Source organism: Rosa chinensis, chromosome 6 (assembly GCF_002994745.2).
Source record: "Rosa chinensis cultivar Old Blush chromosome 6, RchiOBHm-V2, whole genome shotgun sequence".
NCBI lineage: Eukaryota > Viridiplantae > Streptophyta > Magnoliopsida > Rosales > Rosaceae > Rosa > Rosa chinensis.
This window is the reverse complement of record NC_037093.1, coordinates 12,440,855-12,466,431: the sequence shown is the minus strand read 5'-3', so window position 1 is coordinate 12,466,431 and position 25,577 is coordinate 12,440,855. Positions and strand designations below refer to the sequence as shown.

Here is a 25,577-nt window from a genome sequence, read left to right as displayed (position 1 = left end):
TAGAGGGGGAGAGTTCTATGGAAAGTACACTGAATCCGGCCAACAAAAGGGTCCATTTGCCTTGTTTTTGCAAGACAATGGAATTAAAGCTCAATACACAACACCCTATAATCCACAACAGAATGGTGTTGCAGAGAGAAAGAATAGGACTCTTTTGAACATGGTTAGATGCATGATGTGTACAACTGGTTTGCCTAAATTTCTGTGGGGTGAGGCTTTAAAAACTGCAAATTATATTTGCAACAGAACACCTAGCAAAGCCATAGAAAATACTGCTTTTGAGCTTTGGTGTGGCAGGAAACCTAGTCTTCATCACTGTCATGTTTGGGGATGTCATGCAGAAGCTAGGATTTATAATCCAAGCTTGAATAAACTTGACCCCAAAACTGTTAGTTGCTATTTTGTAGGTTATCCAGATAAATCTAAAGGCTATAAGTTATATTCTGCTCATCATTCACCTAGAATTTTTGAAACACATCAAGTAAAGTTTCTAAGTGAAAAAGTTCACAATACAAACCTTGAGGATTTAACCTCAGTTTTTGAGGAAATTGTGTCAGATGAGAATTTAAGTGTAGCATTGCCTTTAGAACAAGATGTAACTGATCATGTCACTGGTCACGTAACTGACTATGTCACTGACCAAGTAACTGTCCCTGGTCGAGTAACTGGTCAAGTGACTGACCATGTCACTGACCAAGTAACTGTCCCTGGTCGAGTAACTGACCAAGTCACTGACCATGTAACTGTACCTGATCAAGTCACTGCCCATGTCACTGCCCATGTCACTGACCATGTAACTACCCAAGTAACTGTACCTGGTCAAGTCACTGCCCATGTCACTGACCATGTCACTGCCCATGTAACTGCCCATGTCACTGACCAAGTAACTGACCACGTAACTGGTCAAGTAACTGAACCTCAAAATCATCCAGTGGCTCAACCTAGAAGATCACAGAGAGCAAGAAAACCAATTTATGGGGGGGAAGAGAGTGACTACATTGTTTATCTACAAGAAGCAGAAATTGAAATGGACTGTGCAGAGGACAATGATCCAACTACATTTAATCAGGCCATTGGGAGTAGTGAATCACATCAGTGGCAGCTAGCAATGGAAGCAGAAATTGATTCCATGAGCCAAAATGCAGTTTGGGAATTAGTTGAACCTGACCCCAACCAGAAGCCTATAGGTTGTAAATGGGTTTTCAAAACCAAAAGAGATGCAAATGGCAATGTAGAGAGACATAAAGCAAGATTAGTTGCCAAAGGTTTTACACAGAAGGAGGGCATTGATTTTACTGAGACTTTTTCTCCAGTTTCTACAAAAGACTCGTTTAGGATAATCATGGCTTTGGTGGCTCATTTTGATATGGAGCTGCACCAGATGGATGTTAAAACAGCTTTCTTGAATGGTGAACTAGATGAAGTGATTTATATGAGGCAGCCAGAAGGGTTTGTACAAGCTGGAAGTGAAAACTTAGTGTGTAAGTTAAGAAAATCAATTTATGGCCTAAAACAAGCTTCTAGACAGTGGTACAAGAAATTTGATTCTGTGATTTCTACTTTTGGATTTACAGAAAATCTTGTTGATGAGTGTGTTTATTTGAAGACTGTTGGGAACAATTTTATTTTTCTGGTACTCTATGTGGATGATATACTTTTGGCTAGCAGTAACATTAAATTGCTTAAAGATACCAAGAGTTTTCTGTCAAGGAATTTTGACATGAAAGACTTAGGAGAAGCATCCTATGTACTAGGTATTGAGATTAAAAGAGATAGGGCACAGAGACTACTTGGTTTGTCTCAACAGAATTATGTTACCAAAATTTTAAAGAGATTTGGTATGGAGAAGTGTGCAGCTGGAGAAGTTCCCATGTCCAAAGGAGATAAGTTAACCAAGAAGCAAAGTCCCAATAGTGATGTTGAGAAAGAAAATATGGAGTCAAAGCCTTATGCCAGACTTGTAGGAAGTCTTATGTATGCACAAGTCTGCACTAGGCCGGATTTGTCTTTTGCAGTAGGGATTTTGTCAAGATTCCAATCTAATCCAGGCCATGAACATTGGGTAGCTGGGAAGAAAGTGTTGAGATACCTGCAGAGAACTAAAAGTCACATGCTAGTTTATAGGCAAGTGGAGGATCTGAAACTCATTGGATTCTCAGACTCGGATTTTGCAGGGAATTATCCAGACTCCAAGAAGTCCACTTGTGGATATGTGTTCTTGCTTGCAGGAGGTGCTATTGCTTGGAAAACCATGAAACAAACACTTGTTTCAACTTCTACTATGCAAGCTGAATTTATTGCAGTATATGAAACTGTGTGTGAAGGACTTTGGATTAGGAATTTTCTCATGCAGACCAAAGTATTGAGTCACATTGTGGCTGGAACACTTGTAATTTATTGTGACAATGAGGCTGCAGTTTTCTTTAGCAAGAACAGTAAAAGGTCAAATAATTCCAAGCATATTGATCTAAAGTATTACAGTGTTAGAGAAAGAGTAAAGCATGGTGAAATAGCTGTTTTGAGTATTGACACAAATTCACAGCTAGCAGATCCTTTCACCAAGGCATTGTCAGTAGCAGCATTCCAGAAACATACAGCAAGCATTGGAATTTTAGCTAATTTAGATGCTTAGGTTCAGTAGAGAGTTAGTCCAGTTGGAGCATTTAAAATTCTAAGGTTTTCTGAGTTCTTGTATTTTAGTTGTGATCTTTTATTTTTTGTTTATCACAACTTCTTTGTAATGACAGTTTTTATTATCAATAAAATTTTGAGGTATTTCCAGTTATGATTTTTCTACAGCTTTATTGTTTTGTTTTGGAAATTATCATCTTGTTTTGAATATCATACTTGCTATCAGATGGCTTAAATCATGTATAGCATGATGTTGAGGTTCAAGCAATAATTTTAAGCCATCAGTGTTCAGTAAATTTGCTTGAGTTTCTGGTTTTGGAAACATAAAGAAGGACCTAATATATGTTTACTTGTTGATACACATTAACATATATTGTATCACTTCTGGTTTGACATATGTGGATTGCAGGAGCTTATGTTTGTGGTTTTGAAACTCTGCATTTTTGTTAAAATGTATACTGTTTCTTGCTCTGCATAAGTAACTGTGATCTGACCATGTTGGAATGGATTTTCGATTTGAGTTTGTTATCTGGCGCGCACTTCAGTAAGTTAAGTAGGTTTTGATGTTCTCTGGTGCAAATCATCGAGCATGATATGTGTGAGTCCAAGGGGGAGATTGTAAGATCAAATATGGACATAACACATATCATCATAAAGTAATTGATGATTAGCTTAATATCAATCCTAGTTTAACATGGATACAAACAGTAAATCAATACTAGTGACTTAATGAATAGTGTATCAATTCATTAAGGATAGTAATCCATTGCTTAGTCTACAAGGAAGGCTACAAGTTGTGATACATTAAGAATCTAACTAGGAAACCTAATCCGATGAGTAATGCTTTAATTGGAAGCTTCTTGAGGGTTAAGTCACCTATATATATACAGATGAATTGGTCCCTGATTACTACCACGACTATTGCATAAGTTCTGTCCATTGAGAAGCAAGTTGGTAAGTAACAGAAGGCCATATTCAGTGTTCGTGTTTGCAGCTGCATAAGATGGAATCTATGCCAGTGATTGCTGAAGGTAAGCCTTAATCCCTTTTATGATTGTGTGCATATATTGTGAGCATGTAATTATGGTTTTACATTAGGGTCCTTTGGCATGTTGCTGCGTCTTTTTGCTTTGGTAGCCATAATAGATCGAGGCAGCGGCCAAACGCCACAAAACACTTGTGGCTTACGAGATGTATATAATTGCAATTGGATTATATCTCAATCACGAAACTACGAAGAAATCAATATGTACAAAAGAGATAAACATTTTCAAGTGATAAGGAATTTGAATTGTGTGAGAACTGATGAAATAATTCCAGATAAGGATACACATGTTTCAGAGAGGAGGCCACGCGTGCTAGGGCTTTACCCGGCTGGGCCTTTTGGGCCTTGAACTTGGGTTGGGCTCTGTAAGACACAGAGCTTGTTTTGGGTTTTGTTATATGATTTCGTTTATTTATTTATTGTTCAAGTAAACCTAAATTTGTGTTTGACCCAAACTCTATGTTACTTGACCTAGTAGCAATAGGGTTAAATTAGAAGGATCTAGGTTCCTATTCAATGTACGATTACTTTCCTTATATGATTGAGATTCTATACATTGTAATCCTCTATGTAAAGAGACCCCTATTATCAATGAGAATATACAGCGAATTTCTCTCAATTTCTGATTCCCTAAAACAAGTTATCAGCACGAAGCTCTAACCCTGAAATCCAAAAACTAAAAACCAAAAACCCAAAAAAATCTCAACCTTTCCACCAATGCTCCTAGCCCGTGCTAGTCTTACTACCACCGTTGCACGAGCACCAACAGCCTCCTGCGACTGCCCAACGCCTCCACTGCACCCATCAATTAGCCGGTTAGCCTCTGCTAGCGAAACAAAACAGAAAAAACCAGAAATCAGAAGGAGGAAGAAGAATACGCATAGAAGAAGAAAGGAAAGAGAAGAAAAAGGAGGAGAAATAGAGAGTGGGCCTAGAAGAAAAAGAAAAGAATGAAAAAAAAAAAAAAAAGGAGTGGGCCCAAGAAGAAGAAAACACAGAAGAATAAGAAAGAGAAGACAAAAGGAGAGAGGCGGGCCCAGCAAAGAAAAAAAGAAAAAAACAAAGGGGGCAACAGGCCCCAGCCCATATCTTAAGAAAGAAAGAAAAAAGCAAGCCCAAGCCCGTGAAGCAGCCCAAAAGCAGGCCCACTGCCACGTCAGCAGATCTGGTCAACAGCCACGTCAGCAACCCGGTCAACGCTGGTCAACGCTGGTCAACGACTTTTCTTGCCACTTTCCGGCGACTTTTTCCGGTCAAATTTTCCAGCGACCTATTTCAAGGTATTTTTTACTAAACATTCCCCTTTTTTTAGAGTTTTTAAACTCAATTTCTCTTCTTTTTCGGGGACTTGTAACCTCCATTCTTCTACCTCCTTTCTTTATCATAGGGGAGACTAAATTAAGCCGAACTGTGGGGGTTCGTGCTCACTCCAAGCTTGGAGCTTGTAGAGTTCTCCAAACTTAGAGTTTGTTGAGATAAAACGATCGACCGCAAACATCATTGTTTCGATCTAATCCAACCCCTCTTGGAATCGAATTTCTTGGAAGCAACTACGCTCGGAAATTCCTAATTTCTTGGAAACGACTACGCTCAGAAATTTTATTTGTTTTCGTGGTAGCCTTTTTCGCTCCGAAACTAATCCTAATTTCTTGTCCTCTTTCAGGATGAGTAACCTGAACAAATTGGACTTTACTCCATTAGGAACAACTGGCTCTGAATATCATAGGTGGGTTCGTGATATCCGCCAGCATCTCAAGGCCGATGGAATCTTGGATACGATTCTCGAGCCTAGCCAGGACGTGCTAACTGTTGAGCAAGCTCAAGCTTTGGAAGCAAATAGAGCAGCCTTAGAGGCAAATAAGGCGAAAGCCATCATCCTAATGACTCGTCATATGGATGATTCGTTCTAGTACGAGTGTATGAATGAAGAAGACCCCAGAAGGCTGTGAGTCTCACTCGAAGATAGATTTGGCAACGTTCGTGACTCCTTACTTCCTGACCTAGAAGTGAGATGGCATAGCCTCCACTTCTGTGATTTCAAGTCAGTTCTTGACTACAACTCGGAAGCACTTCGCATTAAATCCTTAATGAAATTATGTGGTAAAGACATCACAAATGCGATGTTGATTGAGAAGACTCTCTCTATTTTCCCCGTCTCTACATTGATGGTTGCTAAGAACTATCAAATCGATGTTACTGCAAGACGAATCACAAGGTTTCATGAGCTCATTGAAGTTATGAATGTCGCTGAAAAGCATGACAACATCCTTGTGAAGAACTATAATTCGAGATCCATGGAAATAGAGCATATTCCGGAATCCAATTATAGTCGCGCCCCTAAGAGAAGGCGCCAAGAGAGAAACCCTAATCTTAGGGATACTTCTGGACGTTCTGGTCCATATAATCGCTCTACTTGGGAAGGTAACCACCAAAATAGGAGAACACGGAACCGGAAGAGGTAAACGTGGAAAATAAGAGGGAGGCAACGCCTCTAGCCATGTTAGTGGTGCCACCAACACTAAGAACCATCTAAATGATGCTTTCAAAGCGCCTCAATCAATGGAGTTTGAGCAAAGAGATGTATGTTCTCGATGTGGAGTGTCTGATCATTGGGCACACATTTGTAGAGCTCGTGAAGAACTAGTCATTGCCTACAAAGCATATTGTGAAGCAAGAGAAGCTCACTATGTGGAACAAGAAGATCAAGAAGATGATCTAGAGTGAAAGGTTGAAGAATACAAATCTGGTTGAGATCAATTGAAGTAAGTTTACAATATTTGAGTGACTCGATTGCAAATAAACTGCTTCACAAATATCAGAGAGAAATCTTGATCCATCTAAGGTTTGCTGGGTTGCTCGTCCGGCCGCATCCTCGTGCCTACGGGGGCCTTTGGCTTTGGCGGGGCAGGGTGGCTGCTGCCGCTGTTCTCCAATGCATTATGGTAGGTGTAGGTAAGGAAATAGCGATCAGTTTTTCTTCTTTTTGGATTATAGCGGTGGCAAATCTGATTAGGACAAGAACCATGGGACGGATCGTGGTGGCATTCAATCGGGCTTGGAGTTCTCTAGGTGGCCGTGTAGGTGGTTTGAGGCATCCCTGATAGATCTTGGGTGGTGATTGGGTGGCGGTTTGCAGGTAAAATGGGTTGGTGGTAGAGGTGGTTTAGGGTGCCCGATTTGGGTTGGTGGTTTAAGACTCAAGTTCGAGAGTCTTTGGGCGATTGGCAAGGATGGGATTACTGGGTGAGTGGTGCGTTGGCGGTGTACGCCAGAACAGATGGAAGAGATGCTGCAGTTGCATGCATATGTCTAGCGACAAGAATTTCTGGGTTGCTATTGTTGGATTCAATGGGAAGGAAACTTGATTGCATTAGTTTCTTTTTGGTTCTTTTAAGGATGTTCTTTGTTGGTTTTTTAGGTGTAGTAATAAGCCCCTACTCATTTGAGATAGGGTTTGGGATCTTGTTCTTACTATGCCATTTCTATGGTCTTCTTCCCGGGGACTATTAATTAAATTGTCGGTGCTTTCTAGTTATCAACGTGATGGTCAATTGCCCTTGCACGTGATCTGGTTATTTTGGGGACTCAATGTTGAAGAGGGTGAATCGGTTCGTCTTGATGTTGGTGGCGAGGTCGTATCGTAATTCTCGGGATCGGTTAAGTTTTATTGTAGCCCGTAGTTATGGGCATAAAACTTGGTTAGGGGTTGGGCTCTTTCAACTCATAGATGTCTCTTATAGGGACGGACCCGTACTTAGTGTTCATGGTGGAAATATGTGTTGTGGTGTTAACCGTGTTATACCCCAACCGGTTATTCCAATTCGTTGTAATCTTTTTGTTTATTATATTAATGATATTATCTTATTCTAAAAATTAAAAAAATGTTAATGTGTCCTTGACTTCCATCACGGATTATATGAGTAAAATAATATTGCAAGAGTGCCTCACAGTTTAAAGGATGCACCTGATTAATGTTGCAATCAGCTACAGCTGGTTAATATAATCTAGTAAAACCAAAATTGCATGATTGCGAAGGATAATTTAGTAGCCAAGATTGTACCAAATGTTGCAATCAATTAGTTAAAATGTACATATAAACAAAGAATCATTATTCACAGACTCCAAAATCAATAAGTTTATATACTGGTTTTACTTGTTCAATCTATTTGTTTAAGGATAAGAGAAATTGGGAGAATAGTTGGATACTTTCATTAATAATAGCGTCTCTATATGTAGAGAATTACATGTACAATATCTTAGAGTACAAGAAATCCTAATCAAACATTGATTAAGACATTTAGAATATTCTACCCTATTACAACTAAAACAAGTAATCTTGTTTGGTTCAGGCACACATAATTCGGGTTTCCTTCAACATTATCTTAATTTTCATATAAATTGTTGATGAGATCAACAAACATACAATATTTCTCTCTACCATAAAATTTCGCTGACAGCATAGGGCAAAATAACTCCTCAAATGAGATCAACAAACATACAAAAACTCCTCTCGACCATCAAATTTCTCCGACAACATAGGGCAAAGTAACTCCTTAAACTCTTTTGCTTGAAAGCTTGAGATAAGTGATCACTTTTTTTTCAATCTAAAATTTAACATTTTATTGAAAGGGGGAAGGGAACATGAAAGCCAAAAAAGCCCTCTTAAAAAAAAAAAAGGATTAATTTCAGTTTACCCCCCTGAGGTTTGGGGGTGTCATCATTTCACCCCCTGTACTTTCAATTTTGAATTTTTACCCCTTAAACTTTCCAATTTCAATCAGCCGTGTCCAATTTCTACTATTCCGTCCAAATTGGACCTTAAGTTTGACTTTTGAGGGCTAAAACGGTCATTTCAACATTAAAAAAATTTTAAAAATAAAAAAATTTATTTTTTTCGGTTTCTTCGCTTTTTTTTTTTATGTTTCTTTTTTTTTTTTTTTTTTTCTGTTTCTTCATTTTTTTTATTTATTTTTTTATTTTGTCTTCAACCTATACACCACAAGTTATAATAGGTTTATGAAAACAAAAAAATACTCTAGGTAGTTGAAAGCCGCTCGCTGGTCTACGATATTTGTGACATATCTCCGATAAAGTGAAGAATTTAGGATATATCCCCAATAAAGTGAAGAAATATATGTAAAAAATAATTTTACACTTCATCTGTAAATAAATATCTGTAAAAAATGATTTTACACATATATTTCTTCACTTTATTGGGGATATACAAATATTTATAGATAAAGTGTAAAATCATTTTTTACAGATATTTCTTCACTTTATTGGGGATATATCATAAAATTCTTCAATTTATTGGAGATATATCACAAATATCGTAGACCAAAAATAATTTTACACAGATATTTCTTCACTTTATTGGGGATATACAGATATTTATTTACAGATAAAGTGTAAAATTATTTTTTACAAATATTTCTTCACTTTATTGGGGATATATCCTAAAATTCTTCATTTTATCAGAGATATATCACAAATATCATAGACCAACGAGCGGCTTTCAACCACTAGAGTATTTTTTTGTTTTTATAAACCTATTATAACTTGTGGTGTATAGGTTGAAGACAAAATAAATAAAAAATTAAAATTTTAAAAAAAATGAAGAAACAGAAAAAAAAAATTTTAAAAAATTAAAAAAAATAATAAAAAATTATTTTTTTAATTTTTAATTTTATTTTAATTTTTTATGTTGAAATGACCATTTTAGCCCTCAAAAGTCAAACTTAACGTCCAATTTGGACGGAATAGTAGAAATTGGACACGGTTGATTGAAATTGAAAAGTTTAGGGGGTAAAAATTCAAAATTGAAAGTACAGGGGGTGAAATGATGACACCCCCAAACCTCAGGGGGGTAAACTGAAATTAATCAAAAAAAAAATTATGACAGAGCAATAATCCTTATTAAGGATAATATGCGCAATATATTTGTATTTAGGGAAAATGAGTTTTTATCATAGGTAGAGCCTAAACTTTCTCGGATCGGACAAAATTGTACCTGAACTTTTAAAGTGATCAAATAAGTGCCTAGACTTCCAAAACCACATCATTGAGGTGTTTCCGTCTATATTCTGTTATTCTTCCATTAAGTGCAGGGGTAAATAAGACATTTCACTCACATCAGTCACTAAAATGACTGTCATAACCTCATCTGACATGGACAAACACATTTCCTTCCTTTCTATCTTACTTTTCCTCTAAACTCTTCCCCCCCTTCCCAAACACTATTCATGCGAAATTTTTCATCAAATTTTACCTCCAATTATTATGTCCCGATAAATAATAACAATATCCAACATTCTAACATCATGTTTTCTTGAATAATTTTTATTGTTCTTCAAAAATTAGCCCAGAATTTGCAATTAATTTTTACAAAGTAAAATTAAGAGAGAAAAAAGTGATTATACAACAAAATATAGCATAACAATAAAAATGAATTGCAACACTGCGGTGGCCTTTGTTTGTTAACACGAGGGTTCGTGCGTTTGCAGTGCAGTGATTAGTCTGGCAACGCTGGGATACACTGCATAGGGGTGTGTGCGTGGTTACTATTGACGTCTTGCCCCTCAAAAAGAAAAAGAAAAATTAATTGCAATTTTGATTTTAGTGGTCAATATGAGTGAAATGTCTAATTTGCCCATGCACTTACTAGAAGAATAATGGAATATAAACGGAAGCACCATCACTGTTTTGGAAGTCCATGTACCTATTTGATCACTTTGAAAGTCTATGTACAATTATGTCCGGTCTGAAAAAGTTCAAACCCTACATGATACTGTAGGGGTCTTCCCATACTAAGTTAATGAGATTTAGCTGTTTAATTGACCTTCCCTATCAGTACTCCAACTCACAAGGACAAGTCGAAAACAAATCATATGAAATTAAATGCACAGGAACAGTTTTTAGACCTAAATATTCTCTTTGGTCTTTCACCGTCGATAAATTTTGCCGTCTTCATGGCTAATACAAGCCTGTTTAGGAAGTACTACACTTGGACACCAAAGACCATTGTGCGCTAAAGGACAGGTGCAGATTTTCCAACTGCAGGTAGTTAGTTCTGGAAGAATGAGAAGCTTCTTAAAATGTGATAGTGCGAAAGACACTGTCATGGATCCAAATGAGCCAAGCATCAGAATTTGATGTGAAACGAGTACGGTGCTCTCTCTACCGCAACCATTCGTACCAAGATGTCTACTTCATAGTTGAAAAGCCAACCCCATCAGAATATAGATGTTCATGATTGATCTCCTTTTTAGTGCGGTCCAGAGTCATTTTACTTGTTTGGCTTTATTTTCTTATTTTTTTTACATGTGAGATATACTTGGAACAACCAAAACGTGCGTTATTTCAAATTTCAATACACTGTTTTTCTGTCATTTTGATACCATGGTGGCACTCAAAACCAGTATTGCTATGATTCCCTATTTTGTGTTTTGTTTTATGATATTTATAGTAAGCAGAAGTGTAAAAATTATCTGTAATGAAAAGAAAAGGAAAAAACGCTATTGTTATATTTGGAACCACACCGTCATGTTTTTATTACAAGTTTGCATCCATTATGTTGTGAAAATTTTATCAGATTCCAAATATATGTTATAATTTCTTCTTAAAAAAAAAAAGCTATAATTTGAGTTTTTCACTCGTTTGATTTGATGAAAATAATGAAATAATAAGTTCAATGACAAAACTTTCAAAATATATTAATACTTTTTGTAGGTATGAAATATCAAAGTCCGATGATAATGATAGCGAAAAGAGTAAAACATAACTCTTATAGTCTTATAGCAATAATCGATTCATTAACAGTCGATGTTGAATGAGAGAGATATCCCCTATATTAACTTGGACGGAGAACATCTTTTTCGTTTTGATGTGCTAAGCAGCTGAGGTTGAAGCTTCCCCGTTGAGATGGCCAGTAGGGTACTTGGAAACAAGGATGTACCTATATAAAAATGTTTGACAATTTTTGAGGGTCAACGATCTCCACAAATGTTCGTAGCCTTTCACACCTCGGTTGGAGTCCAGATTGGCCTTTTCTGGGAAGCTTTTGTGGCCCAGCTTTTGTTTGGTGCTTATCCGCAGTCCGTACTGCGTACAGACCGTGTGGGCAACAATGTTGATTATGACTAATGACATTATCAGTGTTTTTTATATATTGGAAAAGGTCCTAGCTGCCAAGTAAAAGGGGTCCATCATATGTCATATATACTACTGCTGTTAAATAAGTAATAACCGACCAAATTTATCAATAACTTCAGTAACTTCTTTTTTCTTTTTTTTTAATTCAAAACAGGATCAAAGGATTTCACTCCTATTCTCCTACCCCATGGTGACTCGAACTCATGACTTCGTACATAGGTAATGGGTGCTTTACAGTAACTTGTATATGGCCCGAATCGATTAGTTATTAATCTAATGTTTTTTTTTTACAATTTCATTAAAATCTAAACGAGATAGAGCGTACACAAAACTTAGGAACTTACAAAATTCATCCGCTCTTGGTTCTACCTTCTATAAGCGAAATATGTTATATGTGAATGATAATCAATTATTGGTTTATTTATACTTAAGAGGTTTCAAAAAAAAAAAATTGCAAAAGACATTATTCGGCATGCTCTGTTTCACTCTTCGTGTCCAGTATTTTACCTTTATTATATTTACATCACTACATGCTGAAACTTTTTTTTTCATTTTTTTTCTTCAGACAACCTAGAAACTATTCATTATGTAAGCTATTAAACAGTATTGATCTTGATTTTCAACTCAATTAGAAATCATTGTGTTAAACAAAAAGCATTCCTAATAAAACAACTTTCAATAAAAATGGGGTCTCAACTCCTCCTAAACCCTACCTGTCTTGACTTCGAGTCCTACTTTGAGATGATCGAAGGTGTTTTGGCCGATCTCTGACGGGTGATGCATCAATTGGAATCACGACCTCTAAGGCTTGCGAACAATGAAGCGGCTTGATGGATCTAAGGATGGCGGAGAGAAGTGCGACTTTGGTTAGTCTATGGATAGACGCTGAGTGCGGCGAAGATACGCTGTTAGCGATGGTTTGGTGCCTTGTTTTGGGCATGAGTTTTTTATCAGAAATGAAGGCAGAGGCATGTGGCTCGGGGTTCAATTCCATGGTGGCGGCGTCAAGAGACTTCGTGCTCCTTGTAGATCGTGTGGTGAAGGAGCATGTCATAGTGGTGAACGTCGGTGATGCAAGAGGGAGGGTGCACCCGTTTCTGGTAGAGTGCCCAAATCACTTTGCTGGCCCAAAACAATTTGGGTGTTTTCTTGTATTTGGGGCCGTTTGTGGACCAAATAGAGGGACTCTAATTCTCTAGGGCTTCGTATTTGGGATCTAGGAGGATTGACTCAACTAATCACATCTTATGTTTTTTATATTTGAGATGAGTCTATGTACTATGTATATGTTCAATAGTTTAATAGGCTTTTTTGAAATAAGTGAGCGTCAAATGTTCTAATGAGTGACCTAATTCTGCGTATCAAATCTTCTTTGTTATTTATTAATGACAACGGGAGAGTATGTAATGACCATTTTGGTTTGATTAAAAAAAAACATTTATATTGAGACCCTAAGCCACAATTTTGGAAGAAGAAAAATATTACTTTAGGTTTAATTTAAAAGTTTGAGATTGAAATACTTAAAAGTCTTTTACTTCAACTTTGAATATTAAATTTAAAGATAACTGTAACTTTGACAGTTCTGTTTTCTCTAACTCGAGTGCGGCAGCAGGTTTTGTTTTCAAGGATTCCACTAGAGAACCTATCCTAGCTACTTCCAATTTTGTTGCAGCTCATGATGTTCTTCTTATGGAAGCCTTGGCCTTGCGTGCAAGCCTCCATGCAGCGTGGCTACATGGTTTTTCTAACATTGAAGTGGAAGGTGATTCTAAATTATTGCTCGATAGTATTAATGGGTTGATCTAGATTTTTTGGCGCCTCATTCAGATTCTAAAAAACATCACATCTCTTGCTCAACTCACTCAGGTAGTTTTGTTCCAACACATTAAGGGAGGGGCCAATTTCCTAACTGTTGTCATTGCCAAATTTGGACACTACAAACAAGCTCAGAGCTGGACTAGAGCACTTTCACTTTCAGCTTCCTCAGCTTTTCTTTTGGATAATTTGAGCATTGGTTGTAGTCGTAGGTTTTGATTGTAATATTTTTTTTTCTTTTAAAATTCTTTTAAAATTTAGGCGTTGGTTGTAGTCACAAAATCTTTAGTCACCGTATAATCAACACTCTTTGTAATTATTTAAAGATTATTAAAAAGCTTAATCAGAAGGTAGGGGTAAATTAGAAGAAATCAATCTAGATTCTAGAAGGTAGTACGGCTGAATGATTGCTTCATGATAAGCGGTTGTCTCATCAACGATCTATGCAGGACCATGACGCAAGCACTCCCGTAATCAAGTGTAAAACCGGCATTACGTCACTCACTCCCTCTGTTTTAACAACAGGAAACTTCAGGTGCCCCATCCATAGCGCAACATCTCCCGTTCCCAAAGCGCCACGTATGATAACCTTTAGGAGTCCTCCAAACCACCGCGTGAGCCTCACTCGCCCCTCCCTAAATCGAAGAGCCAGTCTGACTGACACTCCCTGGCCCCCACTCAAAACCCAACAAAAAATAGCCATGTGCGGATGCTTACTGCGTGTTTGATCTGTGTGACAGCTGTACTCCCAAAGCATATATATACGCCCCCAAAACCGCTCTGACTCCCAAACACTTCCAATTCAAAGCTTTTCCCACCACAACAACAAGAAGCCTTCAACAGCAGAGCTTCTCCACAGCATGCAAAACTCCTTCAATCGATCCAAACTCGACACCGCCGGAGATCCACAACAGTTGACCCAAAACCCAGTTCCTCCTCCGCCGCCTCGCCGCCTCACCCAAGAGCAAGAACTCGCCGTAATCGTCTCCGCTCTGCGAAACGTCGTCGCCGGCACCACTACCACCATGGACTTCAACTCTCTCTTCCCTTCCTACCATTACCCGGCCGCCGCTTCCTCCTCCTCCTCTCCCGCCCTATTCGAAGCGTCTGATGCCGAGACGTGTCCGGTTTGTAAAATTCAAGGCTGCCTTGGATGCAATTTTTTCCCGCCAGCACAGGAGGAGAACAGCAACAACAAGAAGAAGGCACCCAAGAAGAGGCTGAAGAAGAATTACAGGGGAGTGAGGCAGCGGCCTTGGGGCAAATGGGCCGCCGAAATCCGAGACCCGAGGAGGGCCACTCGGGTCTGGCTCGGCACGTTCCACACTGCCGAGGAGGCGGCCCGTGCATATGACAAGGCTGCCATTGAGTTTCGCGGTCCCAGAGCGAAACTCAATTTCCCGTTTCCGGATAACTCATTGTCGATGAACCAAGAAACTTCGACGCCGCCCACACAGCCCATTCAAGAACCCCAGAAGCAGCAGACGGTTGTTACAGATACTAAGCAAGAGAACAAGAGCAAGGATTCAAATGAGATGGAATGCGAGTTCTGGGAAAGGATCGGGGAAGACGAGCTGTTTCAACAGTGGATGATGACGATGGACTACGCACCTGATCATTCGTCGGATTCTGGGAATGGGTCTGCCGGAAATGCTCACAGTTATTGATTATACTGAATTAGATTCAATTGTAGGCAGAAAAAATAATCAGCTCGTTAATTTGTTCGGTTTTTTTTTTTATTAACATTGATGTGAAATTTCTGTTTTTGAGGGGAAAATCACATTGTGTTACTATTTGGCCAAAGATTGCGATGTAAATTTGACAAAATATTAAGAGATTATCTTATCAATGGCTGCCAATTTTGAATTACGCACGCTATAAAATTGTGTTTAAGGCTTCAAGCACTTTTTACCGAGTTAATCCGTGAGTAGGTCCCACGCGGACCACTTATTGACTGGCCGGTTGACTTGAATTTTTAGAAGGGAACAATATCCTGTAATACAGCACGTGCGCTTATAGAGAGGGCCATCGTTTTCATATCGCTGTAAGCATCGAGTGTGAAACGACGTGTGCGCTTTAATTTTATTTTCTAGTGGTTAATCAATTGCTTTCATGTTTCCCACGTTTTTAATTTTAACGTGTGAGCTGAAACTGAACTAAAGTAATGGGTTATCCATAATCGAGTTCATTTAATTAATCCAACATACAACTGGATAATCATTGAAATTAATAAATCATTCTAATAAGAAAACTTGCATACCGCTTTAGGAGTTGGTTCAAGTAGTGCGCAAGGTTTTAAATATCGGTATTTTCATATCTATCGGTACTTTGAAAAAGGGAGATATCGGATATATCGGGGATACAGTGTACGAAAATATCGTTTTTGAAAAAAGTCAATTTATTAGAAATTTAGAACTACATATAAATACATATGAATGTAAACTTCATCTACATCCAAAAAGAGACTCTAGGCGGTTGAAAAGCCGCTCGCTGGTCTACGAAAATGCAATAATCAGACCAAGACATATGACCCATATAGTGCGAATTGTAATGATGAGCATGATAGTTATAGATCTCTTTAGAGCTGCCGACTGTTTCCCTTATAAGGGTATAAGGATGAACCCAACTAGATGACTGATCATATACTTCTCTATATTGATTATATCCATAAGCATCATAACCAAATTAATTGTTGCCTTCATGAGATTCATTTGAGATCCCACTGCGCTCTGTGCCTAAACTGATAGAGTCAAAACTTAAGGCAATTGAAGAAACATCAGATGTGGTACTTTGATTATCAGCTGCACCTCTAGTCCTCCTCCCATATCGGGTCTTCTCTTGAGCACCATGACCAGCTGTTCTCACTCCGTGGTCTTCATCTTGGGTGGCATGATCAAAATTACCTTCACAGGTAAATTGGATGAATTACATAGTTTTATCAAAATTGTATAGTTTTATAAACATTGCACTTAATAAAATAAAATCAATAAAAAAGATGAATTACATTTAACTATTTAACCGTCTGTAGTTTGCTTCATATCATTTATCACTTTCTATTTTTAATTATGTTGATCCACTAAAACAAGAGACAACTTCCAAAAAAAAAATTCAGGTTTAAGACACAGACTACACAGTAGCTTCGTTATTCCTCACTTTTTCAAGATGCATAGCCAAAATTTAATACTCCGTACTCTGCACTCTCTTCTCATCATGTCATCCATATATGGTTCCTTGACTTCCTTCTGCAATGTCATTTGGCCTCATGCCCTCATTTGAATAATTGAACCTTTATGGCTTTATCTACTTTCTATTATTCAACTACAAAGTTACAAACTACATACAGAGTTACAAAAATAGTCACAGACTACACAGTACCAAATCTCTCCTCACACAGATTTGCATTTAGACTTTTAGAGAATTACTTCTCACCCAAAATCGCCTTGAGGGTATTTATCCAATTCTCCTCACCTAGATTCGCCTTGAGGGGATTTTTTTCCTCACCTAGATTCGCCTTGAGGGGATTTTCTACTCACCTAGATTCACCTTGAGGGGATTTCTCCTCGCTCAAATTTGCCTTTAGGAAATCTCTCTTCACACAGATTTTCATTTAGAGAATTACTGAGTTTTTTTTTATTTTTACCTCAAATTTTATAGATATTTCTTCACTTTATCGGGATATATCGCAAATATATAATATATCGGGGATATTTGACAATGTCGGAGAAATTTCGCAGAAACGGTGACAGATAAGATATTTACGCCCCTAGATATATCGGTCCGTCGAAAAAAGGAGATATCGGGGATATATCGGAAATATCACAGAGATTTAGAACCTTGCGAACAGAGGGGGAGTTAAGAATTCCTGAACATGGAAGTTAAAAAAGGGAAAAAATTGAACTCATTTACAGTGTTATATTTTTTTTGGCAAAGACTATTTGGGAGGGGGGAGGTAGGTCTCCCCGGCCCAGGAACTTTATGAACAGTGTTATTCTATTTGAACACTCAACAATTAAATTGTATTCTAAGAGGTAGGTATAGCGGCGCTACCATATCGACTGGAATCCATCGTGCCTAGCGACACCTGCTATTGAGATCTCTTCTTCAGAGGATTGAGTCTTGAGCATAGTTTTCTAGTCTGCGTTTATTTGACAGATCTATCAGAGTCGGTGGCGGTTTGAGTTCTTGGGAACCAGCGGGGACTTGCCTCGCCTGAGGAGGTTTCAATGCGGATTAGTCGACCTCCAGACATTAGATTGAAGGTGGTGACAAGTGCAGGTTGTCTGCTCCCTTATCATTTGGGGGGATCGATTGCCGGAAGAATTCATCCTAGCGGTGTTGCCCTGGTCGATGGTAGTGTTGACTATGATGGTGGAGACTTGGGCTTGGAGTTGGAGTTGGGGGTTTGACTCTAAGTTTGGACTGGCTGGGCCTAAGTTATGGGCTCTCAAGGAGGGTGCATTGTCAATCTCATAGATTACTTGTGCTTTGGGCTGGGCTAGTCCGAGCGTTTGTCCTCCTTGGGCGGATTTTTGGGCATTTTTATGGGACCGGTCTTAATTTAAATAATGATTTCGATGGAGTTGGTAATTATCTCAAGTTTAACTAGTGTATTTCAAGCAGTTTATGGATAAGGAGTTGGCTCCTAAACAAGGATGCAAAAAATCACAAGGGTACGTGGTAGAACAAGTTGCGAGAGATCTTGAGGAGCATTCTCATATTTGTAGCAAGTAGAAGCAAAAGAGGAAATCTTGGTGTCCTATAGTCTTAGAGGAAGAGGAAGAGCTGTGAGAAGAAAATGTCCATAAGAAAATACAAGCTTAAAGCTTATCATGTCTAACATGTCTAACAGTAAAGGTTATCTAACCCAACTTTTGGTTAGAATTAAACAACATTAATTAGATTAAAGCAGAAATATCTAATCATATTTCCATAAGCAAAGAGTGTAAAGTAGGTGCATCAACACTCTCCTAGATGAAGTATGAATGTCACACCCTGATGCGGGAATCATTTTGATCCTCAAATTGAAGTGTGATTCACATCCCAATTATAGAGAATAAGAGGCTTCTACAATTAGAATGTGAGAAAAAGTAACGCAAAAATAAAATGTAACCAGAGTGACTATAAAGTGGAAGGAAAATCGAAATAGAAGCTTAAATTACAAAACCTTAACCTACAAACGAATGTATAGGTTACAACTATACACAAAGTCTCTTCGGCTTTTATGTAATGAAAGATTAAATAAAAATACAATGCTCTAACTAAAAAGTCAAATCTCAACCACCATCTCAAACTTCTAAGTAATCAGTTTGGTACCTGCAAAATAACCTATGGTGGGGTGAGCTCAACCAGCGTCTTAGTAGGGATAAGAATCTCTAATCATGGTTAATTGACTAAATCAAATTAAGTGAAATACAATTATGTTATCAAACAATGTTATATAAATAATTATGAAATTGATGCATGTTAAACGAGCTCCACTTAATTACCTGTTAGTCCATATATCAAAACAAGAGATCTTACACATCCCATACCATGTATTTTACCAACCGCAGGTGACTCTAGATGTTTTGAATATATATATGATCTAACACCCGCTACAATTCAATCCCACATACCCCTTTGTTAGTCATCTTGTTTATTCATGGTCTTCAAACCTGAAACTTGGACATATCCTAGAATCGTCGTTCCGAAACTCAAACTGATCATATATCTTGAATGTCCCATAATGTAAACTCAACTACACATAAGCTACTTCCCATAATTTCCATTGTTTCCATATCCATTCATATTATGCATAACATAATCAAGATCCATTTCAATCGCCATCTATCGATTCTTGAACATGTCATGATGAATAATGATAATATGTCAATACTCAAATGCATCAATAGTTGATGAATGACAATGTAATGAAGAATAGAGATAGATAACTAGGCATTTAGATATCACTACACCAATAACCTTATCAGACGACGGGAGAAAATTGTTGTGTAATTTGGAGTGCCACTGTTGTAGACCGAGTCGTTGTCTATTGAAAATTCAGACAACGGTGGAACACAGTTGTCTGAGAAACACACAGGCAATGCGTATGTGTTATAAGTGTTGTGTGATAGCTTGGCAGATGCCAGGCGTAGCTACGCAGCAATTGAGATGCTGCCTTCAGACAACACAGCTTGTTTTCAAGCTATTATATGTTAAGCTTGTCATACAACATACTTTTATTTTGTGTGTTGTCTGCTTGAACTTCAAACTTCAATTCTTGGACTATATCTGTTGTATGATTTACTTTTGGGATAACTGAGTTCAATTGCTTCTGTTGTATGATTTACTTTGGGACAACAGAGTTTAATTGCTTCTGTTGTATGATTAACTTTTAGGACAACTGAGTTCAATCACTTCTGTTGTGTGAGTATAAATTAGAAGACATTGATTTGTTAAAAACCGATGTGTGATATGAATGATTGTAACGTGTGTTTCTCCCATTTTTGGCCATTTAGACAACGGGCAGTCGTCATTATATCTATTCTATTGTCTGATAATTTGAACATCCCATTCCTGAATTAAATTGTGCATTCATTTGGTCCATTTACCAAATGAACAGTAGTTCATCAAATATAAACATTGCAAACCATCAAATGAGTAATCTAACCAATACTTTAAACTTCAAAAACAAAAAGGGTGCATTTCTCAATCATTGAAGCCAACATTTTAAACAAGAAAAACATTTTAGTGCATGCCCATCTACTTGGGACATCAAAAAGCTGACACACATATATCTATTGTCCCAAAACATGCCACACATGGTGCATGACAATGCACCAGCAGAGAAGCACAAAAAGGATGCTTTCTAGAAGGGTGAAATCAGACTTCAACTTGACTTCATCCACAGAAATTCAGAGGAGAATGTGGTGTGGCAGGAAATAGCCCTTTGTTTCTATAGAAATTTAGAGGAGACCTTGTTTCCTTGTCACTGAATCTGCCAATTCTTTTAATCCTACATAGAAACTCAATTAATAAGAAAGTACATATCTATTTCTAGCAATTCTTTATATATTTCATTATGGTAGATTTCAAACCAGGAAATGTAGAAAGCCATAATAATCATAATACTTCAATTTGAGCAACTGCACAATTACCTAACAAAGATAAAAGCAGGATTATCTCCTTATTTCATACTTGTTCACAAGTATAGAACAAAAGCACAAGATTTAAACTTCTAAACAGCATGCTTAGTTGTCTCATGAAATTCTATATAGTCATGTTCAAAATAGAACTTAGTACAATGAAACACATATGTTCATCAAGTTATCTCATTGATAAAAAAACCAGATAACTAGAATCAACTTTATCCTTTACCTAACTAGCACAATGATTTTGTAGACATGTTAAAAATTAACAGAAAATATGTAGAACAAATGCATAACCTATCATATTGACTCTAGCGTATTTTGCTAAACAATTGATAGAAATCATAATTTAAGTAATATTGTTGATACTTACACATAGTTGAGGAGATTCATGTCGGTAAGGTTTGGTATTGGGCCAACCAACTGATTTTTAGACAAGTACCTGAAAACAAATGATCAATAGGTTATATTACTAAATTGGATTCAAACAAGATATTTAAAACTTTTTTTGGCATTCCATGCGAACATTCAGTATAGCCATGTCTGACAGATTGTTAAGGAGATTCCCCTACCACGTGGCTTTAGGGGAACCCAATCAGAAGAAAGAATATTTTCTCACTTTTCCGAAACTGTCCCTACTTTTTAAAAGTGCAATACCCAAAATACCCCTTGTTGATTCCTGATTGGTCAGCCGCACTGCCACGTGGTGCGGCTGACATACGTAAAACTCTCTCTAAGGTCTGAAGGCACTGGCCCACTTAATGAATTCTAACCAAGGTGCCTCCTGTACCACAACAAAATATATTCGATGCAACTAAGTCTATAGAGGCATGGGCCTAAACTAATCTTTTTATAAATCTAGTTTAGGAGATAACAGAGATACTCACACTATCTCTAGAGTATATACAAGTCCGAGTGTGGAAGGGATCTCGCCAGTTAGATTATTTCTATCTAATAGCTTGCTGCACAAAAGTATTCAAGATCATAAACATAATCTGTTTTTAGAATTGGAGATTCTGAAATGAAATGGCTTCAATTACTTAATTACACATCAATAATATATCATCCAGTATTCCATACAAAAAGATGCAGACTAGGCAATACTTTTTGAAAAAGAAATGTGCACTAAGGAGTGACATATAGATATAAACCTCCCCATACAAATGAGCAAAGCGAACACCTTATAGCAACTAGGTGATTTAACAAAACTTACAAGTGCACCAGAGCCATCTTTGAGCTGAAAGGTTGAGTTGAATTCCGCTTGAGAGCATTGTTTCCTAAATGGCTGCATTTAAAGAAAACAACTTATCAGATGGGAAACAAATTGACTAACCAACTCTAAACTACTAAGAGTTGACATACAAATGTTGCGAGTTGTGTAACATATCAAGACCCGGTGTAGCCTCACTATAAACTGGGATGTATCCTAGCCTTGAAGGTTGTTGCCAATTAGGTCCAGATAGAAAAAATTCAAAAGATTACCAATTGAAGGTGGAATTGCCCACTCAATCTATTGTTATTCAAATCTCTGCAGTAGTATATAAATATGAAGAAACTTCCAGAGTTTAGTGCATATTTTGTCCCAGAGATAACATCATTAAAACCAAAAGTAGTTATCATAAAAAATAGTTTTAATAAAAAAATAAAAAGTTTATTTTTATGTTTTGGGTTATAGTTCACTGCACTACTAGAAATATGGCCTATAGCCACAACCCCAATAGGGACGATCACCCATCTGTGGCCTTTATACACCCAGTAGGGAGGGTTTGAATTTTTATGTGGAAAATTTAGACATTGCCATGGCATCCGTCTCCAACTGAGCCCAAATGGATACATCATGGGCAATATGTTGATTCAGCCACAAATTAAGTTGTACCTCCGTCCCAAAGTGATACCCAAATCAATACATTTGGCAGGATTGGCAAAAGCAAGGTTCTTGCCTTGGTTGGCACCCCCATCCAAGGTTCGAACCCCAGAGTTGTCAATTTATCCTTTGTTGGTAGGTTGCTTATGAGTGCCGGGGTCTTGTAGGGCTCATGTGAACGCTGGTGAAATGTGGCAAATTCACAGGTGTCTAAGTCCATCGAGGCTTGATTGCAGATGCATGCGGGTCCTACCACCTAACTACTTCAGTGTGGTAGTGTGGGCTTTGAGACGTTGCGGGGTCTGTCTACTCCCAATTATAACCGATTCGGGGCCCAGATATTAGTTGGGCTTCCGCCAAGGCCTGCCTCGGATAATCGGAGCAAACGGTCAATCATAAAGTTTCTGGGGCGGGGGCTCCCAAATACTCTTTGCCAAAAAAAGAAAAAAACAAGTCTCCAAAATGCCGAGTCTCAGAAGACTTATCTAGACGTCTTGTTCTTTCTTCTCTCTCTCTCTCTCTCTCTCTCTCTCTCTCTCTCTCTCTCTCAGTCTCAGTCTCACACTCTGCAATTTTCGGTCTTCAGATCATCTCTTCGATGGCCACTCCGACCACACCCACCTCTTTTAATCACTCTCTAATCATTTCATCTTTTGCCTGTCACCCAAAATTAAAAAGCTTTGTCTCACTCTCTCTTGAAGCTTCTCAATCTGGATCTGGCAATCGCTGCCGTATCCGACCATCAACAGTCGTCTCCTCTTTTTCCCTTACGCTTTCAGCTTCTCAAATTTAGTTGCAGGTTGCAATATTTTTAAACTTACTTAGGGGCTTGTGCAACAACCTATCAAATATGTTACAAAATTGGAGTTTATCTCAACATGCAGATTTTTACGGGTTTTTGGTGGTTTAGGGCTCACGGGTTGTTCTACTATTTGAAAGGTGGGCAGGTTGATTATGGTGAAGAACGCAGCATAGCCTATAGGCATTCCCAAGTTTGGTTCTCTTTTTCCTCATGTTTTAATGTTCTCTTGTTTGATAAAAGAGCAAGAAATGAGATTGCTTTCATAATAGACCTCATATCATAGCAAGTCTCAAGTTTTGGTTGTGGTTGAATTGCAAGGCCGGCACTACCCTGAATGGGATGAGGATCATCCTATTCACTTTGTGGGCCATTCTGCCGGAGCTCAGGTCGTCTGTGTTCTGCAGCAAATGCCCGGTGATAAGGTGAGTCCAAATTTGCAGAATCAAATTTGTGGGAATTAGAGTGAAGGAGCTACGAATTGGTTTAGTAATAATCTTGATCCATTTTTCAATACTTTACTCATCTAGTCCTAGTCCTAGTCCAATTCCTGCAGTATGGATAATGGATATGCCGGTACTTGAGGTCAAGAAGCATGGGGGGTGGCTTTTACCAAAAAATTTAAGTAAAGCAATGTGCAACCCTTGTGCTAATGTTTCAATGTGGTTTATAATTATTTCCAGATGTCTTGGAAATAATTGGAAGAGAATTGATAATGTTTTAGGGTGAGAATTACTCTATCTAGATAATGTTGATGCCTGTATATGTGTCAAGATCTGATTTTTGTGTAATGTGCAGAACATTGATAAATCCCTCTGGTGAAATGTCCTGTGCTGGTAATACATCTAAGTACTCGAATCTGTTATTCTGCATTTTGTTCTATTATTTTTTTTCTGTACCTGTGAGGCTGTGACATAATCTTTTAACCAACAGTACAGGGAACATGTTATTCTTCTATTAATGCAGAGAAAATGATTGTTGATTTGCAGGGTTAAGTGAACACAATTGAGTTTGATGCAGGGGGGAAGTTACAGCAATACATAAGGTAGAAAGCCAGCAATCTATCCATTTCTTTACAGCAGTTTCTTCCTTTTATCTTCTTTCACCTGTTTATCAGGTATCATGTTTCTGATTGTTCTTAATGGCTCTATGGTGTTATCAAAAATCGCATGTTGATATATCTTTAGTCTTTACTATGTTCTTCTATCTATTGCAATCTGCAGATTACAATGTGAATTTTACAAGTTTTCAATCAAATTCAATCAGTGGCCAAGTCTTCGATGAATTTTACAAGTCTTCATGGCTTTATGGCTCTGCCTGGTCATATGGGATCTGATATGATCACTTCTGGTTAGGTATTATTTGTTTCTTTTTATTCTTAAAAGAATTGTGCATCTTTAATGCATTTTTAGTCGTGTATATGAAGTCCATTATACTTGCAAGGAGAGGAGCTTCTATTGTGTGTATTGATTGAAAGCTCTGAGGAACCACAGACAATGAAAGGAAGACATTGAAGATCACCAGATCTAATCGCGTGTTAATAGTTTCCTAAGTTAGTGAATAGTGATAGTTGAACAATTTTACTAGTTGTTGTCCAAGTATTTAACTTTCATCTATGCGTGGTTTTATAATAATATAATATACTTGTTCTTTTTGTATGTTTCTCTAATTGCTGGGCACGTGAGATTTCATTTGCATTTTGTTGACATAATTATGTATTATAATAATTGGTCACTATAAAAGTAGAAAACAATTCCATTTTGCAAGGCTTGGATAGAATTGACTGAATTGTGCCGAGCCTGATGGTTCGGACCAATTGTTTTTGCGTTGTGGAACCCATATGGGCACGGACATGAAAAGAAAAATTTTAAAATATTGGTGCTTACACATCAAATCTGTGGACAAATCGTCTCAGACATCAAATCTAAAGACTAATAGATACAGTAATCTGTCCCTAATACCATCAATGGCCATGCAATAATGGCTGTCCCATAGGGCACATTTCTAGTAGTGTTAGTTGTGTGACTTGTGTCAAGTTTCCAATTAATGTCGGAATTGGTCCGGTCAGGGTCCATATTCAAAGATAGGTCCCTGTATGAAAAATCATGAGACATGATCGAGTCACATAAAAGCAATAATTGAGGA

At 37.7% G+C, this 25,577-nt stretch overlaps 1 protein-coding gene and 1 long non-coding RNA gene across 2 annotated transcripts; both read left to right on the top strand.

Moving 5' to 3' along the window:
- Positions 1 to 14,415: 14,415 nt before the first annotated feature.
- LOC112168758 (ethylene-responsive transcription factor ERF109) lies at positions 14,416 to 15,491 on the top strand. The gene has a single exon (XM_024305668.2). It carries the CDS (start codon positions 14,503 to 14,505, stop codon positions 15,307 to 15,309), a length of 807 nt encoding a protein of 268 aa, XP_024161436.1. The 5' UTR covers positions 14,416 to 14,502; the 3' UTR covers positions 15,310 to 15,491.
- A 7,550-nt stretch (positions 15,492 to 23,041) lies between these two features.
- On the top strand, positions 23,042 to 25,121 carry LOC121050133. The gene is made up of 4 exons (XR_005802057.1): positions 23,042 to 23,857; positions 24,231 to 24,268; positions 24,422 to 24,477; positions 24,656 to 25,121. It is a non-coding gene; the product is annotated as an uncharacterized LOC121050133 (long non-coding RNA).
- Positions 25,122 to 25,577: the final 456 nt, after the last annotated feature.